This window comes from Wolffia australiana, chromosome 18 (genome assembly GCF_029677425.1).
Source record: "Wolffia australiana isolate 7733 chromosome 18, ASM2967742v1".
Classification (NCBI taxonomy): Eukaryota; Viridiplantae; Streptophyta; class Magnoliopsida; order Alismatales; family Araceae; genus Wolffia; species Wolffia australiana.
Window position 1 is genome coordinate 1,784,206 of NC_135852.1, and position 23,275 is coordinate 1,807,480.

General features: G+C 42.9%; 3 protein-coding genes across 7 annotated transcripts; 2 read left to right on the forward strand and 1 right to left on the reverse strand.

The window, feature by feature from the left end:
* Window positions 1-836: 836 nt before the first annotated feature.
* LOC144714883 (Nucleotide-diphospho-sugar transferases superfamily protein) lies at window positions 837-11,354 on the forward strand. Of its 5 annotated transcripts, none has more exons than XM_078589686.1 (15): window positions 839-1,026; window positions 1,084-1,228; window positions 2,421-2,476; window positions 2,571-2,745; window positions 5,065-5,166; window positions 5,704-5,775; window positions 6,155-6,271; window positions 6,346-6,423; window positions 6,816-6,878; window positions 6,961-7,057; window positions 7,150-7,228; window positions 7,298-7,500; window positions 8,095-8,240; window positions 10,208-10,330; window positions 11,021-11,354. In XM_078589686.1, the coding sequence occupies exons 2-15, from the start codon at window positions 1,139-1,141 to the stop codon at window positions 11,171-11,173; spliced, it is 1,554 nt and encodes a 517-aa protein (XP_078445812.1). In that variant the 5' UTR covers window positions 839-1,026; window positions 1,084-1,138; the 3' UTR covers window positions 11,174-11,354. The 5 variants fall into 5 exon arrangements, with proteins under 5 accessions (XP_078445815.1, XP_078445812.1, XP_078445811.1 ...); XM_078589685.1 differs by having other exon boundaries at window positions 1,096-1,228; XM_078589687.1 differs by having other exon boundaries at window positions 1,124-1,228.
* A 511-nt stretch (window positions 11,355-11,865) lies between these two features.
* On the forward strand, window positions 11,866-18,483 carry LOC144714881 (Tudor/PWWP/MBT superfamily protein). Its single transcript, XM_078589683.1, has 3 exons — window positions 11,866-12,339; window positions 16,066-16,832; window positions 16,908-18,483. Exons 1-3 carry the CDS (start codon window positions 12,137-12,139, stop codon window positions 18,035-18,037), a joined length of 2,100 nt encoding a protein of 699 aa, XP_078445809.1. The 5' UTR covers window positions 11,866-12,136; the 3' UTR covers window positions 18,038-18,483.
* Window positions 18,124-22,759, reverse strand: DRT101 (phosphoglucosamine mutase-like protein). Its single transcript, XM_078589684.1, has 9 exons — window positions 22,639-22,759; window positions 22,270-22,535; window positions 21,364-21,483; window positions 20,527-20,669; window positions 20,206-20,460; window positions 19,501-19,910; window positions 18,981-19,156; window positions 18,615-18,711; window positions 18,124-18,339 (listed from the first exon to the last, which is right to left on the reverse strand). Exons 1-9 carry the CDS (start codon window positions 22,694-22,696, stop codon window positions 18,194-18,196), a joined length of 1,671 nt encoding a protein of 556 aa, XP_078445810.1. The 5' UTR covers window positions 22,697-22,759; the 3' UTR covers window positions 18,124-18,193.
* Window positions 22,760-23,275: the final 516 nt, after the last annotated feature.

Below are 23,275 nucleotides of genomic sequence, written 5' to 3' on the forward strand. Positions count from 1 at the left end.
GTTGCATCTAAACTAAGACTATTTATAATTTTATGACTAGTACCTTGTAGGTTATAGTTAAAAGTACAACCATTCATCCACAATATATCTTTCGTGTCACAGGTCCAAGGATTATGTACACAACGATAAAATGAATCAACTTGATCAATAATTAAGTGTAACAGCATTCATGGATCAATGTTTGGAATAGTTCAAAGAATTCAGTTCCACAAAAAGAATACTAACTATCTATCCATAGTGTCTCCAAACAAATGTCTACAACTCTAGCCATATCATATGAGTGAGACTAGATAGAAGAGGAGGGAGAAATGTGAAGAGAACAAGAGAGAGATGGAGAGAGAGGGAGAGAGGAGAGAGAGATAGAGAGAGGGAGAGAGGAGAGAGAAATGGAGAGAGAATAGAGAGAGGGAGAGAGGAGAGAGAAATGGAGAGAGGAGAGAGAGGAGAGAGAGATGGAGAGAGGGAGAGAGGAGAGAGAGATGGAGAGAGGGAGAGAGGAGAGAGAGATGGAGAGAGGGAGAGAGGAGAGAGAGATGGAGAGAGAGACAGAGAGAGGGAGAGAGGAGAGAGAGTTGGAGGGGGGGAGAGGAGAGAGGGAGACAGGAGATAGAGATGGAGAGAGAGGAGAGAAAGAGGGAGATAGGAGAGAGAGCAGAGATGGGGAGAGGAGAGAGAGATGGAGAGAGAGAAGAGAGAGAGGGAGATAGGAGAGAGAGAGCAGAGATGGAGAGAGGGAGAGATGGAGAGAAACGAGAGAGGGGGAGAGGAGAGAGAGATGGAGAGAGGGAGAGAGAGATAGAGGAGAGAGAGAGACTAATAACCACTCTCTGCGCTGAATTGTTTCACCAGACTGAGGAAACGATTGGGGGAAAGAAGGCGCATATTCCCCCACTCATTCTCTTCACCCGCAGAAATTTCTCGCAATAGCATTCGCCGATCGACGGAATAAATTCAACTTCGCTCGATTTCTCCAACTTTTCCAATGTCGCAGCAGTGGCTAATCCGCCAAGAGTAGTATAAATACAGGTAATTCCATCCTCACTCTCTCTCTCTCTCTATCTCCAGTTTTGCGGCATTGGCCAGATTCCGTTCCAGTGGTACAATGGGACAATCGCCATAGCAGAGCGAGAAAGGGACGATGAGCGGGCTCGCAGAGTTCTTGGATGGATTGCTCGCCGCCGCCAGCGCCGCCTGTCGTAGCCCTCTCGCCGTTTTCCTTCAGATCCAGGTACTTGCTTTGCTCAATCGATCATTGTCGTGATCGGAGCCTGCGCTATCTGTTTGGATTATTTGTTTGTTGTTGTTCCACTCCTTGTGTTCATTTTTTTCTAAAAAAAAAATCGTCTTGGTTCATGGGTACGATGGGAAATTGGCGGATTGGCAGTGTTTCTCCTGATTGTGATTTGTTTAGGATTTCTCCGCATCGTGTTCAGAACAAATGCGGAAATATGTAACCAGATATACTGAATTTCTTTGTTCGTAAAATGTGGAAATTGTGATTCTTGTTTGTCTGCTCCGATTCTTGTTCTCTGAAAACTTAACTTGAAAAGAATAAGAGCTGCTGGTTCTTTCCTAGAGAGAAACCCTTTTACTTATGACTGAATCAACAAAAGGATTTTGCGCTTATATCGGCGGCCAATGCTACGGAAAAAGTCGAATCTTTTGATTGACTGAAATGTATCTCCCTTTCCGTTGAAAATTTCCACTTGTGTTACTTCTAGTTTGATCCCTAATCGACGAGATATTTTATCATCGGGCCTGAAGCTTGCGTCTTTCCTAGATGAGTGATGTGCCAGCAGAATGAACAGTTTAGAGGAGATTTATTTCTGATTTAAGAGCCAATCCTCTCGACATTTTGAAATAGCTCTGCTGTTGATCCGTTGAAATAAATTGGGTAAGCTTTTCTGGCTCGACTAAGACAGGGCCTTGCAGTTATCTAATCTTTTTGCTTATCGGACTTTATTTATTTTGCTCATAGTTTTTGGGGTTTTTTACGTCTGGTGTTGTTCATCCGTCCGCTTCCCCTCCTTTTCCCTGCCATTTGCCAGAAAAACCTTCATGTGTTTATAGATTGGGGTAAAGTATTTTAAATTTTAAGACTACAAGAAAAAAAGTTGCTGAGGCAGTGGCACCCATCACATTAAGTCTCCTGTGATCGAACTTCATCAACTTTTTATGTATGCTCGAGGTTGTTGAATATTTCCCAATTCCTTGGTATTTTAGGTACTATTTGTTTCTGTACCAGGTATTGCAACCGATAACCTAGGTATTTCCATTTATCCTGCATGATAAATTTAGGTTTTAATCATTACCTCTGCCGAAGGCTTAATTACTGACCAAGCTTAAAGCTTTTGTAATTCATCTCTTTTTTTCTGACTTAAGTTTTTCATTTTAAAGAATTTTCTTGTTTTCATTTACAGGGATGCGTCATATGTTTGACTCTAGCTATTGGATGGCTTTTGGCGTCCCATGTAAGGTAAATTTTACAGATAATAACCCTAAAAGATACTCGGCAATCTCAGGAGGGTATTCAATTCTACATCATCCTTATCGATTCACTTGTTTTTCAGGTACAGTGTTTTTCGGAAAATGAAGCGGGTAATGGCTGGAGGAAATCCCTTTGCGTTTCTTTATGATGATATCTGTGATCTTGAGCACTCCGTTCAGTTAAAGTTGCCAAGGGTCTCTGTAGTTATGCCTCTCAAGGGCTTTGGGGAGCACAATCTAGAGAACTGGAGAAGTCAGGTCTTGCTCATATTCTATAAAGCCTTCTAGAAGTCTCACTTGCCTTTCTAGTTGTTGTGTCAAGTTGGAGGATGCCCTGATAAGTGCATGGTTATACGTTGGTTATTCTTTCAAAAAATGGTTATCCATTGGTTAGTTGGTAGACTTTATGAATATTTTGATTAAAAAGAAATTTTTACTATCCCGACAGAAGAATTTCTAAGTGTGTGAGTCCTCACTTGTCTTTCTAATTGTTGTGCCAAGTTCAATTATGTCCTGATATGTGTATACACTTTGTTATACATTGGTAAGTTGATACAATTTATGATCAATTTGATTTGAAATAAAATTATTATATCCTGACAGAAGAATTTCTAGAAGTGTAAGTTCTCACTTGTCTTTCTAGTTGTTTTGCCAGGTTCGATCATGTCCTTGTAAGTGCATACTCTTGGTTATACATTGGTTAATCTATATAATTTATGGTTATTTTGAATAAAGAGAAATTATTCGATCCCGACAGAAGAATTTCTAAGAGTGCAAGTTCTCACTTGTCTTTCTAGTTCTTGTGCCAAGCTCGAGATGTTGCAAACCAAAGACAAATTACAAGAAATCAATTGGAGTATCTAATGCTATTTCCCGTACCAATTTGATGACCGTCTTATGGATAAATGTCCAAAGACCTCTCCAAGAAGTTAGGAAGATCCCCCATCGGTGTAAAGCTGATTACCAACCTGCAACAGTCTCCTTGAGAGAGCAAGCTGAATGCAGCCTCACTCAGGACTCAATCCCCCTGGGTGACGATCTGAATCAGACAAACTTCGCCTCTCTCTAACTTTTGATCTGCCTTACCCTCTCCTCTTCATTGTAACTTTCAAGAATATGATGGTGCCGCATCTTCCCGGGTCCGTCCTATTTATATAGCCCCCATCCACAGCCCTTTCACCTGCTTGGTTAGGCATCATGACCATTTGGGTCAACTCGACTTTCCTCATGTTGAGTCGCTCCGTTTTCATTTCTGTCTCTTTCAGCACGACTTTCCTTGTGTTGGTTCATGGTTTCTGTTACCAGATATTTTCCCTTCTCCTTCTTCATTTCTGTTTTCCATGGGATCGTAACATGAAGATATCCTGATAAGTGCAGATCCATATTCGTATATTGGTTATTTTTTCACAGAAATGGTTATGTTGGTTAGTCGATAGACCTTATGAGTATTTTGATGAAAAGAAAATTATTCAATCCCGACAGAAGAATTTTTAACACTAAAATTTCTCGTCTTTCTAGTTATTGTGCCAAGTTCGACGATATTTTGATTAATGCATATGCGTTGTTATGTATTGGTTAGTTACGACTTAAGAGAAAATTGCTCAATCCTGACTGAAGAATTTCTAAAACTAGAAGTTCAACGATGACCTGATAGGTTCATATGCAACGTTATGCATTAGTAAGTCGATAGAAGTTCTAATATTTCACCAATTTCGTGTGATGTCTCCTATCTTTCTTCAAAGAAACGAATTTTAAATATCTGACAAAAAACAGAAAATGGTTCAATCCTAGGTTGAATGAAGAATTTCTTTTTTCTTCCTCTTTTAACAGCAAAAATATGTTGTCTCCTCCCTCTCATTTCCGGTACTTGATATGCTGTGCTTGTTCACTTCTATTCTCTTCTCCCAGAGATTAGGCGTTCCTTTTCTGTGTGGTATGGTGTTAGATTCACGTCCGAATCTATCTGTATCGGAATACCACAATGCTAAATGACAAATCGATTGACGCTTGAGTTCCGAGAATTGAAAATGCAACAGTTCACACGATCAATTACAGGGATGATTATCGAGACGTCTCCTCGGTGGAGCTCCTTCTCGATGCTCGGGCAACCCCTCTGACTTGGAAGAGCTCCTCCCTCCAAAGCGATGGCAGCGCGATCCTCCGCTCTGGCCTTCCCGATGTGGAAATCGGCAGTTACTTCAAGAAAATGATATATCTCCCCCGTACCTGTCTGTCGATCCTTTATTTATAGGTCGCTCTGAAAGAGCTTGAAATTAGATCGCCTGGTCAACGGTGCGTTGACCAGGCACCCTCTTCTTTCTCTGGTATTTCCGAGAGTAGAACTTATCATATGGTTATTATTAGTTTTTGTACTCACAATCATGTGCATGTGGCACCATAATCTTTTTTTCTTAAACATGAAAACGTAACCTATAAATGAACATATGCGAAGTATGCTTTTTTTATTTACATCCATTCTCTTATGCTGATAAATATTTTAGGATATAGGTTTGTTTAGGTCTGTGTTTAATGCTATGTATGAGAATCTAAATTATCCTTATTCTTGTTTTGTCACAGATTACTTCTCTCTATGGAGGGCCCTTGGAGTTTCTTTTTATTGTTGAAAGTGTCGATGATCCAGCCTATCATGCGATTTCTCTATTGATCTCAGAATTCAAGGTTAAGTACAGTTGTTGTATTTGGTTCATTAAACTCTGATATTTTGTAGAATATCTTTAAGGCATGCTGGTTTCTCCTCTCCAAATAGTTCGGACTCAGTGGAGATTCCTTAAGAAAATAAATCAGCTCAGGGTCTGATTCATCAATATTTTTTTACTTCTCTTAAGAATAAAACATATTCCATGCATAGAAACGAGGTGTTGTTCAGAGGAAGAAGGGCTTCTACCGATGGAGCTATACATGAAGCAGAAGGACTTAAGGCAACATGGTCCTCGTGAGCAATGGGAGGTGAAGGGAGGTTTTGAAGATGACTGAAAAGCGAGTAAAGGGCCTGTAAGGTCCTGATGGGAGGTTCACCGATTCGTCGGGTGTTCATCCATTGTTATAGTTTAAAAAAAACATATTCCACGCAATGGAACTGTAAATATGGACCATTTTCCTTGGAATATTATTACATAATATTGGTTTACATCTTTCTTATCATAGATAGTTATCTTTCAAATAAAGCAGTTTTTTGACCTCTTCGTTTCATTTCAGGACAAGATTGATGCAAAGATTGTGGTGGCCGGTCTATCAGTAACATGCAGCCAGAAAATTCACAATCAGCTAGTATGTCTTGTCTCCTAAAAGATTCTTTCATTTGTAAAGAAATATTTTTATTGAGTTTTATGCCAAAGAAGTTAAAAACTATTTTAGATTTTGAAATCATTGCCATGTGCTCTTTAAGTTATAATTTCCTTTACATGACATTGGGTGAAGTGTTAGTGTGAAAAAATCTATAGTAAGATTCTTTCTATACTTAAGTTATATTCTGATATTAATGTTGGAACATTTGGATGCCCAATCCTTGTGTTTTCCTCTTTCTAATCGTTTCTTAGAAATGCCCCTTACCTGAACTAGGGTCACGCTGTGTGTATTGTGTTTCTGATAGGAAAATATAATTGGCGGTTTTCACTAATTTACTCACAAGGGAATAGTTTTTTAATAGGCTGGTGTGGAGAAAATGCACAAAGACAGCAAGTATGTTCTTTTTCTGGATGATGATGTCAGATTACATCCAGGTTCAATTGGAGCTTTAACTGCAGAGATGGAGAAAAATCCCGAGGTTTGCTGAGATAATGGTTGAGCAACACATCATCTTGAAAAACTTCTAATATTATTTTATTTGTCGATTTTCAGATTTTTATCCAGACTGGCTACCCTCTTGATCTGCCATCAGGAACTTTGGGAAGTTACTGCATATATGAATACCATATGGTAATAACCTGTTTTTGAATCAATTATTTTGGAAGGATCACTGATTTCGGGTGATCTTCCTCGCATTTTTTTCAATGTATCTATAATTTCGAAAGTTTCAAGTTTATCAACGTTATTCGTCTCCCTGTTTTTTCCTTCAAACAATGAACCCTTAATTTTTATCTAAAAGTTAGACCTTTCTCCCAACCTTTTCACCATTCTTCATTTTGGTTAGTTTCTTTTTGATGGACTGGATTGTCATCTTTCACCTAAATAAAATGTAATCCTTTTGTGTGCAAGAAGCTGAATTCCCATTTTTATTTCAGTTATGATTTAATTTTCTTTTTTAACTTTCATGGAACTGTGATTTTGCATGGTCTTAGGAGATTAATGTTTGTTTGTTCAATTAATAGCCGTGTTCTATGGGATTTGCTACTGGTGGGAGGACATTTTTCCTTTGGGGAGGATGCATGATGGTTAGTGAAACAGTCTCCAGGAAAAAATCATTGTTATACACCATCCATCATTCACACATTTACTGTAGTTTTCTCATTTCAGATGAATGCCGATGATTTCCGAAATAATCGCTACGGTCTGGTCACTGGACTGAGAGAGGGCGGATATTCTGATGATATGACTCTTGCTGCTGTATCTGGTAATCAGTAAACATGTACAAGTTCATCAAATTTTAAAGTATCTGATGATTGAATTAAAGTCCTAAACATGCTCAATCGCTTATTTATGTAGGAGCTCATAAAAGACTCATCACCTCGCCCCCTGTGGCAGTGTTCCCTCATCCCCTCTCTAGTGATCTCAGTTTTTCAAGGTTATTTTTTATTCATTTTTAAAATATATGTTTGTCATATATTGAAAAGTTTTTCAAGGTTATGCACAGGTACTGGAACTATTTGAGGAAGCAGACGTTTGTTTTGGAGTCGTACATCTCTGATATCAACTGGCTGATGAATCGGGCACTTTTCTTTTCACATTGTTATCTGTCTTGGGGATTTGTCTGTCCATATCTCATAGCGGCTGTCCATGTAATCACGGCCGTACGAGCAAGATACAGCTCCTATCCTTTCAGCATGCCATCCACTGGTCAGTGTTTTTTTTCTATTGTTGAAAAGAAATGATGGAACATTAGCTCTAGCGATTTTTCTCTCTGTGTACTTTTTTAATACATATTTCTATCGTATATTATGCTAGACAGATCCTCTTAAATCCACATTCATTCAATTTTTCTCTGATATTAATGGGTATAAAACATGTGCACATGATGTAGAAATAATCTTAAAGACGATGCAGATTTTACCCAAGAAACGTGCCTCTGGAAGGGGGTTCATGCGGATGCATAAGAGAGGAGAGGATTTGAGAGAGAAATAAAAAGAGAAGTAGGGAGAGCGACATAAGTAGAGAGAGAGAGGAGGGCCAAGAGAGGAAGGAGAGAGAGAAGTAGAAAGAGAAGTATAGAGAGGGACAGAAGTAAAGAGAGAGAAGGTCCAAGAGAGGGAAAAAGGGGGGGGGTGTTAATGGGCTATTGAATTGCAACTCTTAACAAATATTATCCATAATCTCATACTTCGCAGTCTTGTATGATCAAATATGCATTCGATCAATTCACTATTTATTGATACCCTTGGAGGAAAGTCTCGCTGCCTTGGCTTACTGTCTGCTGTTAGTTGTTTGGAACAGGCCTCTGGCTGGTGGCTTGTTTGGCCACGTGCACTTTGTTGGAGCTGCTTTCGATGTGGAATCTCACCAAGGTGGAGATCCAGCTCTGCAATATGCTGTCTCCTGAAGGCCGCAGAGTCTCTCTTGATTCCTACAACTGGCCACTCGTAAGAATCTTCCCCTTCTCCTTTTCTATCCCATCTCTGTCCCTCTCCCCCTATTTGTTTAATATGTTTGTTTATCGTGCAAAAACTATTGGTGATCCTTCTCCCTTCATCGCCCCTCTCTCCCTCTCTCTCCCTATGTGTTTAATATGTTTGTTTTTAGTGCAAAAACTATTGGTGATCTGATATGTTCCAGAAAACAAAATCAGAAAGGTGCTCTTCTTGTATTTGCAAGAGGTAAAAATCTATCAGTTCGCTTCAATGCCAGATAGATCAAGAGAGTTTCACAAACCAATACAATGTAGCTTACAACGGAAATGGATAAAAGGTACCCAAACCAGGATCGAGAGATCCCTCTTCTGAACGCAGGCTTCTCCTGCTCTCCAGCCCTTCCCCGTGCTCCTTGACGGGACCAGACACTTCTTAGAAATTCGTACCTGTAGGTCTGTCCCTGTCTTTATTAATATGGTCGTTGACCCTCTTAGTCCTCTTGAGGTGAAGTGGACCTGGCTCTTTGGTTAAATCGTCTTCTTTTGTATTTTCTTGAAAAGAAAATCATGATCCTTCTCCCTTCATCGCCTCTCTCTCCCTCTCTCCCTATGTGTTTAATATGTTTGTTTACAGTGCAAAAACTATTGATGATCCTTCTCCCTTCATCACCTCTCACTCCCTCTCTCTCCCTTTGTGTTTAATATGTTTGTTTATTGTGCAAAAACTATTGATGATGCTTCTCCCTTCATCGCCTCTCTCTCCCTCTCTCTCACTACGTGTTCAATATGTTTGTTTATAGTGCAAAAACTATTGATGATGCTTTTCCCTTCATCACCTCTCGCCTTTCTCTCCCTGTGTGTTTAATTTGTTTGTTTATAGTGCAAAAACTATTGATGATCCTTCTCCCTTCATCGTCTCTCTCTCCCTCTTTCTCCCTGTGTTTAATATGCTTGTTTACAGTGCAAAAACTATTGATGATGCTTCTCCCTTCATCTCCTCTCGCTCTCTCTCTCTCTCTCTCTCTCTCTCTCTCTCCCCCAATGTGTTTAATATGCTTGTTTATAGTGCAAAAACTATTCATGATGCTTCTCCCTTCGTCACCTCTCGCTCCCTCTCTCTCCCTATGTGTTTAATATGTTTGTTTATATAGCAATAACTTTTGATGATCTTTCTCCCTTCATCGTTTTTCTGTTTTTCTCCCTGTGTGTTTAATATGTTTATTTATAGTGCAAAAACTATTGATGATCCTTCTCTCTCCATCTTCTCCCTCTTTCTCTCTCCTTATTTGTATAATATGTTTTTTTATATTTGTATTTGCAAAAAAATTTGGTGATCTTTCTGTCCCATCCATTCTTTCCACCCATCTGCATTTCTGTTTATTTTTTTACCTGCATTCTTATTCATATTTCTAATGATGAGAAAAATGCCTTCCCGTTTTCCCTCCTATTTTTCACTCTCTCTATTTATATATTTACCGAGCTAAAATTTTTCCAATTCTGTATTTCTCTGCCTCTCTTTCTAACCATCCATCCATCCATCTACCCATGTATGATCATCAATTGAATTTCTTCTTATCTATCTATCTAATGATGAAAATAATGCCTTCCCCAATTTCTGTAAGTTTCTCTATTTATAATTGGGGCAACCGGATATGATTAAATTCTCCCTGACTCTCTCTCAACCCACCCTCGTATCTGTTTTATCCGTTATCTCTCTTTATTTAAGATTGCGCAAATGGAAATGATCCTCTTCTCTGTCTGTCTGTCTCTCTTATCCCTTTTTTCCTTCTTTCTCTATTAATTTATACTTTCAGCAACCTGATATGATCGGCTTCTTTCTGTCTCTCCCTTTTTCTCAACCCTCTGTCAATTCTCTCTCTTTATCTATAATCTCAGCAACCCCACATAATCCGTGCCTATCTGATCATCAATACAGAGAGATAGATAGATAATGGTGCCACCCCCCCTGAAACGCTGTAGGTTTTCTTGGCGATGCTGGTGGACAATTTCCTGTACCCGATCTCAGCCGTCCGTTCTCACTTCTCACAGTCCATCAACTGGTCCGGCATCCGCTATCATCTGAAGAAGGGGAAGATCAGCAAGGTGCGTTGACCTTCTTCCTATTTAGACACCATTGATCTTTTTTTTTTCTTTAGATCAGAATATCCTCTTGCATGTCAAAAAAATAATGTATTTTCACTGTGGTTGTACTTTCCCAAAATAATACGACTGGAATTATTTTTTCATCATGGATTTTCGACGCCGATCATGGATTGTTTTCCGAATAATAAACATGTTTTTCCAAAGTAACAAGATTGAGCTTAAGTTGGTCTCTGATTGGAAGATGTTTCAAGAAATATCCGTACAGACTTGGAATCCCATATTGGTAAAGGATTATAGGTCCATTTCTCATTTTTCAGAATAATATGATCGAACATAATTAGAGCCTCAGATTCTGAGATAAATTGAGAAATAGCAGTAAAGGATTCGAAGTTCATTAATGCATAATTAACATTTTCACAGAATAATACGACAGGGAATTATTTTAACCGCCAACTTCAAGTTTTTTTTGACTTAATAATACTGTCTTTTCTTCAATCTCATATTCTGAATTGACTTTTGTGAGAAAATAACACAACATTCTTCACCTCCATCTCCATCTTCCTTATCCATGACTCCCTTCCTGAAGGCGCGCCTGAATCTGAATCTTCATCTAAATTGACTTCGTAACATTCTTCATAAAGAAATATTTATTTTATTTTTAATTATTTTCATTGATTTTCTATCTTGCAGATAGAGAGATGCAAGGATCCAAATTTCTCGGATCTGGGAGGGAAGCATCTCTACCCGAACAAGAGTTCGTCCTCGACAAAGGCTCTGTTCTTGAGCTCAATCCAACGGAGCTTGTCGCCATGGCGGCAGCGGCCCAAGAAATCCGACGGCTAAGGAAAAACCTCCCCTATTTCATTTTTATCTAATTCAGTTTCTGCTCCCCCGCCATTATTAAACTCCTCTTTTTCCTTAAATTTAATTCCTTCCCAGTTCCCACCTTGGTTGGCAGATAAGGAAAAACCTCCCCTATTTCATTTTTATTTAATTCAGTTTCTGCTCCCCCGCCATTATTAAACTCCTTTTTTTCCTTAAATTTAATTCCTTCCCAGTTACCACCTTGGTTGAAAGATAAGGAAAAACCTCCCTTATTTCATATTTATTTAATTCAGTTTCTGCTCCCCCTCCATTAATTAAATTCCTTTTTTTCCCCTTAAATTTAATTCCTTCCCAGTTCCCACCTAGGTTGGAAGATAAGGAAAAATCTCTCCTATTTCATTTTTATTCAATTCAGTTTCTGCTCCCCCGCCATTATTAAACTCCTTTTTTTCCCTTAAATTTAATTCCTTCCCAGTTCCCACTTCCCACATTGGTTGGAAGATAATGAGGCACTGCCGGCGGGCCCATTAAGGGGTCAACCTAGCGGGGCCCACCATCGAGCGGCCATTTATCACTGTCCTTGAATCGACGGTCCGATCTCGTCGATCGGGGCCTTGCCGAAACGGACGGTCGGATTTGGCCCTGGAGAGCGAGGCCGTCTTCTTCCTTGCTCTCTGTTCTAATATTTGAAGACCAGGTCGAGAAATCGGCTCAGTTAATCGTTCTAGAGAGAGAGATAGAGCGTTCTAGAGAGAGAGATGAGATCTGGCGGCGATTGAATGGAAGGAAGGAGGAGGAGGTTGATCGGGCGGCGGAAGCGGGGATTCAAGTTTTCAATCGCCGGCGGGTGAAGAAAGGCGCGATCTTTGAAGATTAGATCTTCGGGGGTTTGATTTTTGGTTGTTGCGAGAGGTTTTTGGGGGATTTTTGAACGATTTGTGCCGGTTTTTGGAGTCTAGGGTTTGGATTGGGAGGCTAGGGATGGGGTCCTCGGAGGGGGGGCTGGGGGAAGGCGGCTTGGCGATGGTGGATTGCAGCGTCGGGACCATCGTTTGGGTCAGGCGGCGGAACGGTTCGTGGTGGCCTGGGCGGATTCTAGGGCAGCACGAGTTGTCGGCTTCGCATCTCATGTCGCCGAGATCTGGGACTCCGGTCAAGCTTCTCGGACGGGAAGATGCTAGCGTGTAAGTCTTTTCCTGTAATTTTTTTTTGTTTCCTTAATCTGTCTTTCTTCGATTCCGTGAAGATGTGTTATTTCCTGGAGATTATTTGCAGCGAAGAATTGTAATGATGGTTTTTACAATGTTTCATTTGGTTAACTCGCTGTTGGGATGAAACTTGATGGAGTAGTGATGCGTTCTTTATCGGATTTGCTAGAAAGACGTGTTCTTTATCGGAAATTTCGGATGATTTCCCGGAGATTATTAACACCAGTAGAGTGGTGATGGTTTTTTTTTTAAGTTGGAATCTTGGTCGCTGTTGAGGTGAAAGGAAATGGATTTTGGTCTGCATGTGATGCTATGTTGGTCTTCTTGTTCTTGGCTGTTTCTGTAATCACATGTCATTGATGAACTTATGGAGGAGTGTTTGAATTTGAGAATCTTAGATGGCGGTTTTACCTGATTTTAGATTTTTGTGACTGCGGTACTTCAGTGGAAAAAAGGCTGTCAGTGTGGGCCTAATTTAGTTATGTTATTTTTGAATACTGACTCTGTTTTATCTCAACAAAGAAGCTGTGATAATTAAAATTGTAAAAGAATGAAGAGGGTGATGCCGGGCTGTTGAGAATGACATCTGAAAATCTATAATGCATACTGCGAGTTTTGGTTTATGTAACAGGCTGAAGAATACGGTTTTCAGTTGTAGCTGTTCTGGAACTACCAGTTTTTTGCATACTTTCGTGGGTCTTTTCATTCTTCTCAATTTACAACTTCCTTCAATGTGGACAAAATTAATGTTTTGCTCAAAATTCCTCTGTTTAGTCATGGGATGTCCTTGCTATTGAATGGTTTTTTTCATTGGGAAACTCTTTAGGATGTTCCTGACACTTGCTAACGCCAAAAACAAAATTCTGGGTTTTTTAATCTTCCTATGGGACACTAGGTAACCCTTCTTGCCTCTCCTCTTAACCGTATGGATGGATGATTGTTTCCTCCATATTTCACCCAAATCAAGGTAGCTGAAGTTGTGTGACGACAGGGACGGAATTGTTATTCTCTATTTGATTAGGGTGTTTTATGTAAAATTTATAACCTTCTATCTGCTTATTTGAAGCAGATATTCTTAGCTCAAACTTGCTTTCTAGGGGGGCGAGTCTTCCCCACCGTCCTGTCTTCTCTCCTCTTTCGCTGGTTTCTCTAAGGTCAACAAAAGTGTTTCTACGTTTACTGGGTTCATTTCATACGAAAGAAAAGTGTTAAATATTACGTGAGACCCCTTTTTTATCCTCTTATGTTCATGGCCTTCATTTGTTCTTCTTTTACTACGGGGACGTATTTAAGTCTTCATGGGTCATTTAAACTCTTTAATTGGTAGACGGCTTAAAGTAGGCAGGATGAATACAAACTTTGGCTGAAGCTTTGAAGTGCTTCAAGGGAATGAAGTGGCTGTACTTGCGGAGTCTGTCCACGATGGAAGTGAATCTTTTAGTATCAATAAAATCTGCCTCCTCCTGCAAGAAGCCGTAGCTCCGATTCTTGAAAGAACTTTGGCTAGCCCTTTTCCCGCTTATTATTAGGCTCCATTTTTCCGACCGCTTTTAAAAGTTTGAAGCCCCACATGGCCTGTCCTCCGGGTGTTCTTGGTCGTGCTTTCTTCTGTTATTCTCATGATGTGGACCGTATCAGTTTCCACAATTTTTCCTTCCTCTTTTCTTATTCAATCGTCCGACAGACTACATTTTCTTGTCTGCCCTCCTTGCGGGGCAGGGTAGCATCTTTTGGAAGGGAACTGCCATAAATACATTTGTAGAAAAATACCTATGACCTTTATCAGCCTGAACCCTCTGTTAAAACGCAGGCCTATAATCTATTAACCACAAATAAGGCGTTATAGGGAAGTGCCTTCTATCTGTAACTAGATGGGCCATTACCTTAAGGTCCTGTTCTCTCTTGTATAAGTGGGCCTTTCCCACCTAATATTGGGCAAGAACGTCTATTTTGCACCAATCGTGTTTTTATGTTGGAAGTGGAGCCTTGGCTGCGACTGGCAATTCAAAGCACGAGAACATTGGTTGGGGATGATATCACAGTCACCATTATAGAATCATACCTTGACGAGTTTGGTAGGTCTTTAATAAAGTCCATATAATATGTTCTCGTTCAATGTGTTGCTCCAACTTAGTTCTATAGGGCCTAGCTGACGAGCAATCACAGTCTGCAGCAGAGAAACAGACAGCAAGCGAGTGTACCTTTGTTTGCTTCTTCTCCACAAAGCACGCTGGTTTGAAGATAACTGTAGGTCAGTGGTTACCTAAGGAAACTGCAATACATTCCGCACCCTGGCGAGGAGATCTACCTTATCCAGATTTGCAAGGAGAGATTCACCATGATTGTAGGGTGTGTGGAAGGGGTTAAGGTACTTTCTTTCAGAACCCGAACCGGAGAGTGATAAGGGACCACCCTTTTTTTGGCATGCTCCTATGAAAAGAGGTCTGTCTATTCTCTAATTCACCCGACCCGGGTCGGGTGAATTATGAAGGTTGTCTGGTGAAAGTGGTGCGACGGGAGTCTCAATTATTTCTTATTTCTCCCTGTTTCTCTATTTAACTGGTGTGGGTCATAAGTGACTAGGCCGGTACCAGAACCTTTCTTTTTATTACTGAAGTGGACCCACAATTAGTTATTTTGTAATGACCCTCATTATGCTGTAACTGTAATCTCATTGAGAATAGATTAGCTTTTTCGTTCTAACTCTAAACTAGTCCGCTGGCAGCTGGGTGGGCTCTGCATTGGCAGAACTTGACAACAAATCTTAAGAACTCTTTAAAAATAAGTCTCAAGAAAACCAGCGTATCTTCCCCAGTATTAGAGTTGTGAAATCTTCTCGGTGTTGTTGACGAGGATTGGAGTTATATAATCTAAGGTGCTATGATATATTTTTCTGAAAATACATCGGCTATGATTTTGTTTTTGTCATTCTTATATTTGATAAGATAAGATATCTTTTGTTTTTATCTTTCGTCATCAAGCAGGATAAAGGAATCAATGTCTTGAATGTTGTTTGACTTGCTGATGAAGGTTTTTAGTACAAGTTGGAATATGCGATAATGTACAGTCATTCTGCTATTTTTGTTGAATGTCAAATGGAGTTGCATTCTCCATTTATTTCGTCTTACAATTTTTTCTTCCAAATCCCTCTACATAGACGCATTCTTCTCATTCCACTTCGCTGAATGTAAAAAAAAACGAATGGCGCTGGGCTTCATCCTCTTTTAATATGTATTTATTTTCTCCCTCTTTTATATGTATTTACTTTATTTTATTTTGTAAGGATATCTCTTTCCTTCTCTTCCTTGCTCACGCCTCTTTAATGGGTTGTGGCCGTTCTGGTTATTTTGTTCAATGGGCAAAAACTTTTAAATATTTATTAAAAATTTTGATCATGAATAAGCAGAACGATGATCAAAATATTTTGGATAATATCTGCTCATGTAAATAAGCAAGAGTAAGCAGAACGGTGGAATAATATTTATCCCTTCTCCCTGATTTAAAGATTGTGAAAAACTTGATCATTCTCCTTCCACATGTTTATGTTTCGATCTTACTCCTTGTTTTATTAAATACTAATGGAAGATGTAGGTTCTCGCCGTTTTCTTCGTTTTGTTTGGTAAACTTTGCTTGTATGCTCTTTATTGAACTCTACTCTTCTTTACAACTTTTTTTGAAATATTATTTTTGGTGATCCTTCAGAGATTGGTACAACTTGGAGAAATCGAAACGCGTGAAGGCCTTTCGGTGCGGAGAGTTCGATGCCTGCATCGAACGGGCCGAAGCCGCTCTAGGTGGGCCGATACGGAAAAGAGAGAAATACGCCCGCAGAGAAGATGCCATTCTCCACGCCCTCGAGCTGGAGAAGCGGCAAGTCCAGCCGCTACATCCCAACAGCGGCCTCGTCTCTAATGCTGCCTCTGCCATGAATGTGGCTCCATTGACTATCCTGCCACCTCTCGACCCCTCGCTGAAGTTGCCTAGCTCGAGGGTACCGCCCGAGGAAGCTTCTGGAATCAACAGGGCTGGCGCCGTTGGGCCGACGTTGGACGAGAGCTCCAGGTCGGCCCAGGCCCTGTCAAACCCCAACAACGCCCGCGGTGTCGGTGGCAGTGGCAAGAGCTCTGGGCTGGCGAAACGGAAGAGATCCCACGGGGGTTTGTTGGAGGAGTCGCTTGGCAAACGGCGGGATCGGCGGCGACCACTTGTACAAGTGCTCAAGAGCAGCGCCAAGCTCGCCGTGGCTCTGCCTCAGCCGTCGTCCGATTCAGGTTGCCAGCTCGCCTCCAATGTAGACCATCAATCTCTCTTCCTGCCCGAGGATCCCGACGAAGTGCTGATATCGTATGGTGCTAACGGCCTCCACGTCCCCGGCTCCCCGTCTTTGGACGGCGGCGTGTCATCTCTGCCCTTCGGAGACGACGAGGATGTCTCCTCCGAGGGGGAAGCGGAGGACTTGTTGCTCCAAGGTTCGACTTTCTCCTTTCATGACCTCTCCTTTGATTGAAAAGGTGCGAGTTTTCACCGGATTTTTGCCGTTTCAGATGAGAGCTTCTTGGACGACGAGGACGTGCCTGGCAAGATGGGCGGAAGTGGCGGGAGGAGTCATGAGCCGTCGGTGTCGGGCAGGCGCCGGCATCCTTTGTCCAATGACGAGGGCGAGGGCGATGGAGGCGGCGCAGACCTTGGAGTCTCCAAGTGGCATTTAAAAGGAAAGCGCAACATCAGGCCAACCCATATGCTCAAGAGGGGCGTTCTCGGGGAGGAGGAGCCGCCCAATGGCTCGTCTTATTACCAGAAGAAGAAAGGCTCGGATGGTAGCGGCAGTCGCTTCTTCCATGGCAGCGGAGACGAGGACGAGCTATCCCCGGGGAGGAGCTTGGGCTGGAGCTGCTCCTTCTGGGGGGCCGACCCGGATGATGAAGAACTTGCCGACCTGCGGCATGGGAGAGGTCACGGCGGCGGCGCTGACTGGCAGGCGGCACTGGTAGAGGTGGAACTGAAGGTGCAGGCCAGTTACCAGGGCGAGCGCGTCCCGTTGGTCTCGCTCATGAGCCGGCTCAACGGCAAGGCAATCATTGGCCACCCTGTGCCTGTCGAGATCCTCATCGACGGTGCCGCCGCAGACTTGCTAGTCCCTATCGCCACCGCTGCCGAGCCTCTTGGCAGTTCTGCTGATGTAAGCCCGTCCTCGGCCGCGCCGCCTGTGTGGAGAACCGGTCGGAGGACTGCCATGCAACGAGTCCCACGGTCACAGCTCGGCCCCTCTGCCGACGACGACGACGGGCCATCTTACACAGATGGGCCAGCGGCCATTGGGAGCACTGCCGCAAGGAAGAAGGCGGCGGCCAAGGCGAGGAAGAAGCTTCAAAAGAAGGGGATGGCCAGCCTGTCCAGCCAGAAGACTCGGACTCTGTCGTCCATTGTTACTGAGCGGAGGCGCTCTAGTAAGGGCGCCGCCAGCAGGCTCGGTGGCGGCGGGGGCATCTTGGGTGGGCTGATGAAGCACGGCGGCAGTGCGGTGCCTCCGGTGACGTGTGTACCCATCAAGGTTGTCTTCAGCAGAATCATGGAAGCCGTAGGGAGGCTACCGTCTACAGCCGCTGCTCGTCGAACGGCGCCAGTGGACCGGCGGCCATCATCGCCATCGTCTCCTTCATCACCGCCCTTGTGACGTACCAGACGGTTCTCCTTCCTCGGTCGTTGCATGACACGAGAGTCCGGAGGAGACTTGTGCATTTGCGGCGGCGCTGGTCGACGTGAGCAAAATGGAGGAAATAATGAGATGATGGTAATGTTGGGCGTTGACTCTAGATCCGCCGACTAGACGTCAAGCACTGAGGTAGTGGGAGACGTGGAGAGCGACGGAGGCTGCAAGGGCGTCAGCGGCTGCCTGCGTGGATGCCTCGGCATAGACCCGCACCACGTCCTCGGTGCCTGACGGCCGGACGAAGCTCCTCCCTGCATTGTACTTGGCTGCATCAAAGTATTTTAAAGAGCAAGAGTGAGAGATACAGATGGACGAAGAGATTAGATAACATGGAGAATAACAGTTAAGTTTAGATTCGTAGAAGAATGCAAACAGATAGATGAATAAAAATGTAGAAAGATTGATTGGTACGTAGATGGCTAGACTTATATGTTAACAAAATTGCTTAGAGATACATGGATGGATGTATAGTTATGTGAAAGATAAATGGACAGATGATGAACGGATGAACAATTAGAGATGGATCCAGTAATTTGATTACCAGTCTCAGCATCAATGGCATCCTGCAGGCCGGGTGGGTCAACGACACGTGTCTCTGATTCTGTTGTGGAAACAGCGTTTCTGTTCGCCACTTTCACCTGGGTTATAAGAGAGGATGGGCACACACCCTTTAGAGAGACAGATAGAGAGAAATATGACAAGAAAAGAGAGAAATGACAGAAATCTGAGGGAGAGGGAAAAGAGAAATCACAGAGAGAAATCAGAGATGATAGATGGATAAGTAGATATGGAGATCGAGATAGAGATAGAGAGAGATATAAATAGAAAGAGATGGAGAGACAGTGAGACAGATCAGAGAGAGGAATAGAGAAAGATAGATATGGAGAGAGACAAGAGATGGAAAAACCTTGAGCTGCCGGCTAGGGAGATCTTGGTAGAGAGAGGCCCAGTCTTGCATAGACCATCCTCTGTGCCATAGTATCACCTCCGCGAGCAGCATCCCACTAAGCGCATCCCCTACCGCCTGGTTCACAACCTCGCTGACCGCCAGCAACGTCCTCGCTGCCTTCTCCCTCATGGTCCCTACACACCATCCAAAAACCCCATCAAACACTCAAATCCCCAACAAAAGCCACCTTTAAAGGATAAATACATAAATAGAAATGTTTTAGTTTCTAGCGTTATCACTGTGCTATAGCTCTTAGCACAGTGGTAGGTGCTTGAATCAGAGCCCAGAATCCTAGGCACAACACACTAAACCGCAACATCAGGTGTTGAGAGGGAATGTTGGAAGTCAACACCATGCCGAGAAACGTTTAAGAGGAATAGTAGCCCCCTTGCAATCAGCATTAGCTCCTAACACAGTGGTCAGTTGTTCTTGAATCTTGGCAAGATGATAAATAGAAACATAGACAGATATATTGAACCTGAACATAGGTTGGCGAGGTCCTGAAGCTTGGTGAGAAATCCCGGGGCGAAGAGAACAGTGCCATGGCCATTGGCCTCAAAGTAGATCCCCACATCATATTGAGCGGCCATGGCATGGAGGTGCTTCACTCCGGTGGGGGCGAGCGCCACCGCCACACCCATCTCTCTTAGAAACTCTGTCGAAGCTCCATTGGCATAAGCTGTCTGAACTACGCCAAGCGTCTTCTTCTTTGTCTTTTTGTCTTCTTTTTCATCATCCGCATCAGCGATGATTGCGAGGTGTTCTGAAATGAAGAGGGCGAAGAGGGAAAGTATCTTGTCACCGTCCACGAGATCCACCTTGTTCTCATCATTGGCCCTGATAGTGAAGTAGACGATCCTGTCTGCATCCCCATCTAGGCTCGCGCACCTGCAACAGTCTGGTTAGCCCATCACTCTCTCTTTGGACAAAGAAACAACAAGGTTGAAGACGCAAGGAAAAAACAAGACAAAATTCAGTGCTGATCGTGATGGTGACAATGATGTTGATCAGAGAGAGACAAGAGAGGAAGCTAGAAGGAACTTGAATAAGAACGAGATGAGATGATGAAAGAGGAGAAGCTAGAAGAAGATTGCGATGATGATGTTGATGAAGATGATAATAAATAAGATGACGACGACGACGACGATGATGATGATGATGATGACAAGTAAGATGGATGGACCTTTTGCCTGTATCTTGGGCTGTGAAGCCATGTGGAATGGTCTTTTCCTTCTGCACAAAATCAGCGCCAACACCTTCATTGAGGAGGCCTTCCCCCTCCTCACCGCAGTTCCTCACATGGATCTCAATTCCTGCTCCAAGCAGCTTCACCAGCTCCTTGAGCTTCCCCCCGCCGACGCCGTTTGCAGCATCCACCAACAGCACTGGATCATAACCGCTTGCCATGGGTTCCTCCCCCGAAAGCTCGATCAGGCTCCTGCAATGACATCAGTTAAGAGGTTTCACACCAGTGAACGAGAAAGGAAAATCATTATCTAGTGACCTGAAAGAGTTGGAGAGTTGTAAGAAGTAATCCATCTCTGATGATCCCCAGCCTCGGTTTCTCTGGCGAACCATCCAGTGAAGCTGCGGTGTGGTCAAGATCCCCATGTCTATTGCCACGGCTCCAGCCACGCTGGCAATTCCCTATTGTAGTACAAGGAAGACGATGAGGACAGCGTTGCCATCATCATCACAGATGAATGACAAGGAACATGATGACGAGGAATCCAAAGAAGCAGTACAGGTCACAATGATAGGACGAAGAAGAATTCATCGTCGTCTGTAATGATGTACACATGACAATTATGATGACAACATTCTCGCAGTGATGGTGGACGGATGATGCGAACAATGATGACTTGTCATCCCCCTTTGTCTGATGAAATCCACACAAAGAACACAAATGGTGATGATACATCAAATGATAAGTTCACCTTCATCTACTACCACCTACAAATGACTATCACGATACTGAATTTGCCATCATCGTCATCATCTTCATCACCAAATCTTCTTCCTCTATGACAGCACAAACATCAACAGTACCTCCATCAACGAACCTTCTTGATTGTGATGGTTACGTTGACCAATTTTGGATGATGGATTTTTGGCGGTGTACCATGAATGTTTGATGCTGGTTCAACTGTCATTTTCGCTGAATTTAGTTAAGAATCGTCAATTCCGTCAATGGCATCATCAGCGAACCTCATTGATGATGAAGATGACCAAAAATATTAAAACAACCGATCTGTGACATTGACAATCGTCGACGTTGAGACCGTCAACGTTATCATCAACATCACATGTCATTGTTATCTGTGCCCAACTCTATCTTCACCATCTTAGCGGCTTCAATTAGGGTTGCGCCGCTTGGCCTGGAATCCCTCGCCAGAAGAACCTCCGATTTCTCTAATCTGCCAATGGGAATTTCCTCCTTTGCAGCAAACACAAGCACAATCTGCAAGCAAACGATCTCAGGGACAAAGAGCAGCCCGAGAATAGTAATAACAAGATTAAGAATAGTAATAATATGATAAAGATGATGATGATGGAGAATAAGAGAGAAGGAGATGTCGAAGAAAACAAAATGATTAGCAAAATAATGAAAATAATAACAGGAACAAAAATAAGAGGAAGAAGATGATGGTTATTATTATGGGATAATGATGATGATCATAATAATAATAATAATAAGATGATGACGATGATGACGATGATGATGATGAAGGAGAATAGGAGAGAAGGAGATGAAGAAGAAAACAAAATGACTAGCAAAATAATGACAATAATAACAAGAACAAAACTAAGAGGAAGAAGATGATGGTTATTAGTATGGGATAATGATGATGATCATAATAATAATAAGATGATGATGATGATGATGATGATGATGATGATGATGAAGGAGAATAAGAGAGAAGGAGAAGAAGAAAAAAACATGAATAATACTATAATGCCAATTATAACAAGAGCAAAATTAAGAGGAAGAAGATGATGGTTATTATTGTTATGGGATAATGATGATGATCATAATAATAATAAGATGATGATGATGATGATGAAGGAGAATAAGAGAGAAGGAGAAGAAGAAGAAAACAAAATGAATAATACTACAATGCCAATTATAACAAGAACAAAACTAAGAGGAAGAAGATGATGGTTATTACTGTAATGGGATAATGACGAAGATCAAAATACTAAGATGATGAAGAAGACTACGAAGAAGAAGAAGAAATCCGACGACCTCAACGAAATCCTCTGCCGTGGCGGCGCCGGCAAGAGCATCCGCAAAGGGCTCCCAGCTCTGCGCCATCATCCCGCCGCCGGGATCGGCGATCTTCACGCCGTTGTCGCCGACGGGGTTGTGCGAGGCGGTGATCATCAGGCCCACGGCGGCGCCCCCGTTCTTCAGCGACCTCAGCACCGCCAGAACGCCGGCCCGGAACACCGTGGACGAGAGAATCGTCGCGTCCGCCCTAAATCCTGCCGTCCCGTACGTGATCTTCTTCCCTACAACTCCCCAAAATCGGAGAAAATCGACGAATCTGAGGGCACAATGCGAGGAATCCGAGGAATTCGAGGAATCCGAGGATCAAAAGGAATGATTTCTCACCGGGCGGCGGGTGGAAGGCAGAGGCAGCCTGGAGAAGCATCGAAGGTTGGCCTTCCATGGCGAGTTGATCTTCACTGCTGCTGAAAGAATGGCGACGAGATCTTCCTCCTACTACGCTACGCCCTATTTATAGGGGCTGGGTTTTGTGGAGGATGACGTCATTCGTCAACGCCAACGTCAGCAGTTCTAAAGCTCCCGATCGTCGGGGCGTGGACTATGGACGGGACGGGACGAATTTAGTCCCAATTTTTAGAGTTTCGTCTATATCGTCCCGTCCAAGGTTTGCCCCGTCCCATTTTTTCTTCGTCCACGTCCCGTCCAACGTCCCGGGATGAAACAGGGCGTGCGTCAGCATTAGACCACTCAGAAATTGACACGTGACACAGCAGGTGTGTCGGGCACGTGACCTGTCGTGCATCCCACAGGACAAAATAACCTTCCCATCCCTCGTCCGAATCCCCAGACGGGACGGTTGTTTCGTCCATGGATGAAGCAATCGTCCCATCTGGGACGGGCGGACGATTCTTCGTCCCATCTATCGTCCGAAGTCCTGGGCGGGACGATTTTTTTGGTCCACGGATGAAATTACCGTCCATCCGCGTCCCAGCACTATAGTCAGCACAATTCTCCTCGTCAT

What these genes read in the sequence shown, in the direction of transcription:
- DRT101 (XM_078589684.1), bottom strand. Translation starts at nt 22,696, where the DNA reads ATGGAAGGCCAACCTTCGATGCTTCTCCAGGCTGCCTCTGCCTTCCAC. An exon ending in CGGCAGAGGATTTCGTTGAG is followed by an intron (nt 21,484 to 22,269) that starts GTCGTCGGATTT and finishes GTTTGCTTGCAG; the next exon opens with ATTGTGCTTGTGTTTGCTGC. An exon ending in CAACTCTCCAACTCTTTCAG is followed by an intron (nt 20,461 to 20,526) that starts GTCACTAGATAA and finishes ATGTCATTGCAG; the next exon opens with GAGCCTGATCGAGCTTTCGG.
- LOC144714883 (XM_078589686.1), top strand. Translation starts at nt 1,139, where the DNA reads ATGAGCGGGCTCGCAGAGTTCTTGGATGGATTGCTCGCCGCCGCCAGC. An exon ending in TTTGGGGAGGATGCATGATG is followed by an intron (nt 6,879 to 6,960) that starts GTTAGTGAAACA and finishes TTCTCATTTCAG; the next exon opens with ATGAATGCCGATGATTTCCG. An exon ending in AGAAGGGGAAGATCAGCAAG is followed by an intron (nt 10,331 to 11,020) that starts GTGCGTTGACCT and finishes TCTATCTTGCAG; the next exon opens with ATAGAGAGATGCAAGGATCC.
- LOC144714881 (XM_078589683.1), top strand. Translation starts at nt 12,137, where the DNA reads ATGGGGTCCTCGGAGGGGGGGCTGGGGGAAGGCGGCTTGGCGATGGTG. An exon ending in GGACGGGAAGATGCTAGCGT is followed by an intron (nt 12,340 to 16,065) that starts GTAAGTCTTTTC and finishes GTGATCCTTCAG; the next exon opens with AGATTGGTACAACTTGGAGA. An exon ending in GGAGGACTTGTTGCTCCAAG is followed by an intron (nt 16,833 to 16,907) that starts GTTCGACTTTCT and finishes TTGCCGTTTCAG; the next exon opens with ATGAGAGCTTCTTGGACGAC.